Here is a 3,579-nt window from a genome sequence, read left to right as displayed (position 1 = left end):
CCTCTCCTGTCTCTCCCTGTCTTTCCCTGTCTCTCCCTATCTCTCCCTGTCTCTTCCTGTCTCTGCTTATCTCTCCCTGTTTCTCCCTGTCTCTCCTTGTTTCTCCCTGTCTCTCCCTATAATTATTAATTAATTAAAATATATTTTAATTTAATTTAATTTTTATTTTATTTTTATTTATTATTCAGCAAAACTTCACACACAAGCAGAAATTTATTTCTAAAAATTATATTTATTCTTAGGATTCATAAAATTTATAGAATTCATATTTATAGAATTTTACATACACACACCACACTTTCTTTCATACTTTATAAAATTCATATTGATTCTTAAAACTTGCACTATTTATAAAAATTTATTCCAGCAAAAAAATCTCTATACAAATTACATTCGTAGTATGGAATGGAAAATTCTTTTCGCACGCCATAGAGATAACTTGTATTTAGTAGTCGACGCGCAAATCGCGTTGGTAATATTTTTATTTTACATATTTTATAGTTTTTTATTAGCTATATGACGCGCACGTATTATTCTAGTTATATTTACAAATTTTACAATAGCTACAAAGCTTCCTTTACTGAATGAAGCCATTTGCCAATAGAACACTTGAAATACGAGCACTTGAGAGATATACCCTTTAAAAAGTTTAGATAAAACAAGAGGATCCGATAAGACTGTTATTTCGTTCCGTGATAACTTGCCGAATCTGTGCAGGTGCAAGTCGAGATATATTGTTGACATAGACTCTATTATAGAGTACTTACATCTCGTTCATGAAAAATAATATGTTTCGCTAAAATAAAAATGAACGAGAACGATGGTCTCTCATCTCAAAGTCAACTTGGATTCTGAAGCGAGATTGAAGCTGGGAACATTGCCGACAATTTATCCTGTTTGCCAATCTGTTTAACGATGTTACGACTACGGTGTAATATTGCGAACACCGAAACTACTTGAACTGAAATAGACGCAAACCAAGCGCTAAACGCAGAACGCGCATAAGAAATCGAGCTCATTGCTTCGTGCGAGCCGAAGAGACTGCAAATATCTCGAAAATGTTACGAACAAATCGGGAAATTTCCAATCTAGTAACGAATAATAAATTAGATTGGAGACATAACGGTCCAATTTATTATTTTTCATCTCACGAATATCTCCCGAGAACCTGTGAACGACGTCAGAAACTTGATTGAAAAATATTTTCCCACTTATTCGCACAAACATCTCTCACGTGGAAAGCCGTTGCAAACATTTGATAACATAAACTTTTAACAACTTGCATTACTTTGCAATACATCGATTGGATTAGAAGTTTACAAGTAATTATACCAGCTGTCATCAGCTGACGGAAAGTCTCCATTCGTTATTTCGAAATCCGCCGAGTTTAGATCTTCCACAGACGTGGAGGACTCAAAGAATTTAGAGATTTAATGAAAAATTTATTTAAGAATCAACATACTTTTCAACCACTGTGCGAAGGAGGAACTCTCCAGCTTCAAATAAAGACTGAACCTCGATTGAAACGCGCGGAAGCACGGCGTGGTAATATTTCTTTCCTCTCCAGAAATGGGACATTTCTTTGTTAATTTCCCGTAAGTTTGGTTTCACGGAGTTGCGCGTTGTTTTCCTTTTTTGTTTCTTTCCGCAACATCGGCTGGACCGTGTTTATTTCAAGCGGATTTCGCGACTAACGCTGCTTTTTGCAGGGTCGAAATGTGTCGCGTTACTTAATCACAGAGCCGCTGGGATACATTATGGAACCTCGTAATGGGTAATTCGATTAAGCCGACGGACTAGTGGCAAGTTATGATTCGTTTAACATCGACCTGCTGCTGCAGCGGCCAGCGGCGACGAAAGTTAAGGCTTGTTTCAGCCGCGCGCGAAACTACTTTCCCCGAGAAACATCGTGACGAAAACGTGACCGTTGTTTTGGGAAAACTCGGCGTGGAAACTCGCAGATTAAGGCGCGACGTCTCGCGTCCGTACTCGCCTTCCCTTTCTTGTTCTCTTTTCTACAAACAGTTGAAACTTCCGTTAGATCTGTTCGACATTAAAAGACCGTAAACTCGGAAAATCTGGCATTCTGCTCTCTCGCGCAAGAAGAAAAATCTTTTCCGCAAAACCACAAATAAAGACAAATAGCTCTAGATAAAATTCGTTGAAATTCTGAGAGAGAACTCGTTGACGCGCCGTGTAGATTAATATTCCTAATTTCTACAGGAAATGTTTCTGGATAGCATGTCTTCTCGTGTCTTTTCTTCTTCCGAGCACTTGATCTCATAAAATTACATTTAACTTTGGAATATCTCCCAACTAAGTTAAGACATCGTTCGTTATCACAAATTCGTTATCAAAAAAATCCCAAAGACATTGAAATGTAGTACAATAACTCGATATACAATAAGCATTTCGTTATTAGGTTTTCAAATAAAGGCTAATAAAAGATACCAGTTTTGTTATTAATGCTGGTATGCTTGAAATCATTTGACCTATTATTTTTTCTACGCACAATTTTGTATACACTTACATATATATAATAATATGTCCTCTATCGTCGATAAGATAACACGATCCGTCTATAATATTAAGAGTATAATCAATGATTGTGAACTATCGTTTTTTCAAAGGAACAAGTGTCGTCGTTAGTAAAGATCTCTTTATTCGTTAATCTTCCTCGCAATTAATTGACGCATGACGAATTAATTTTACCTATCAACCCATATCGCTAACGACTTATCGATTGTGACAAACGTCTGTCGTCAGCGGGCTATAAAAGAGACTAGAAGCATAAGTCAAAATAAAAATTACCTACGACTTCGTGCGCGAACCTCCACAGAAATGGACGTGGCTATACCTGCTTTGGCATTAAGTATGTAAAAAGAAGAATATTATCATCGATTAACTCGCGGTAAAAAATTATTTTTGGACTTGCGATCGCATAACAGTCGAAACAAAGTATATCCTTCGGTTTCTTGAGACTCGCGTGTTCGTGATAATTCTCTTGGACTTATAATCACGTAATCTCGTGAAGAGCAGCGTTTCGCGATGAGGAAAAAAGTATTTGGCATTGTGACTATACAGTGATTATACAGTGAAATAGTTAATTATAATAACTAATTAATTAGAACTTATTAATTATAGTGAATTAATTGCAGTCAAGAAAATCACGTTAAATGTTACAGTAATGACAGTGATAACAGCATATGCTATAGTGTTATTGTGCACGGACCTTGTTATCGCGACCGAAAACATTTGTCAGAACATTCAGCTGTATTAAAATTTGGCTGCAATAATTGAGAACAATTGGCTGAGTAGAAACCCTCTACATAAATCTTTTTGTTCCCATAGTCGAATTTTTCATCTGATCCCTATTCTTATCAGACAACGTAAAATTCAAGTATACTAACGGAGTTATTTTTTCCATGTATGCATTTACTCCTATCTTTTTGTTAGATCAACAAAATAACGACAGAAGAGTAATTATAACTTCAATGAGATCAACCATTTTTCTCTCTTCCCTCCCCCCTCCTCTCTCTCTCTCTCTCTCTCTCTCTCTCTCTCTCTTTCTCTTCTTCT

At 36.3% G+C, this 3,579-nt stretch overlaps 2 protein-coding genes across 2 annotated transcripts in view; one reads left to right on the top strand and one right to left on the bottom strand.

Moving 5' to 3' along the window:
• The window catches only part of LOC116843254 (26S proteasome non-ATPase regulatory subunit 1), a 56,879-nt gene that overhangs the window by 45,108 nt on the left and 8,192 nt on the right, over positions 1-3,579 (bottom strand). The window lies entirely within an intron of this gene.
• LOC116843256 (pancreatic lipase-related protein 2-like) overlaps positions 2,622-3,579 on the top strand; it is a 4,926-nt gene continuing 3,968 nt past the window's right edge. Inside the window, exon 1 of the mRNA XM_032813530.1 lies at positions 2,622-2,872. Coding sequence (XP_032669421.1) covers positions 2,842-2,872 — 31 coding nt within the window. The 5' untranslated portion in view covers positions 2,622-2,841. The remainder of the gene's footprint in view (positions 2,873-3,579) is intronic.

Source organism: Odontomachus brunneus, unplaced genomic scaffold (assembly GCF_010583005.1).
Source record: "Odontomachus brunneus isolate Ranch 3 - 2012 unplaced genomic scaffold, Obru_v1 Obru_scaffold_031, whole genome shotgun sequence".
Taxonomy (NCBI): Eukaryota; Metazoa; Arthropoda; class Insecta; order Hymenoptera; family Formicidae; genus Odontomachus; species Odontomachus brunneus.
The sequence above is the reverse complement of the archived record's forward strand: the minus strand, read 5'-3'. Positions and strand labels throughout refer to the sequence as shown.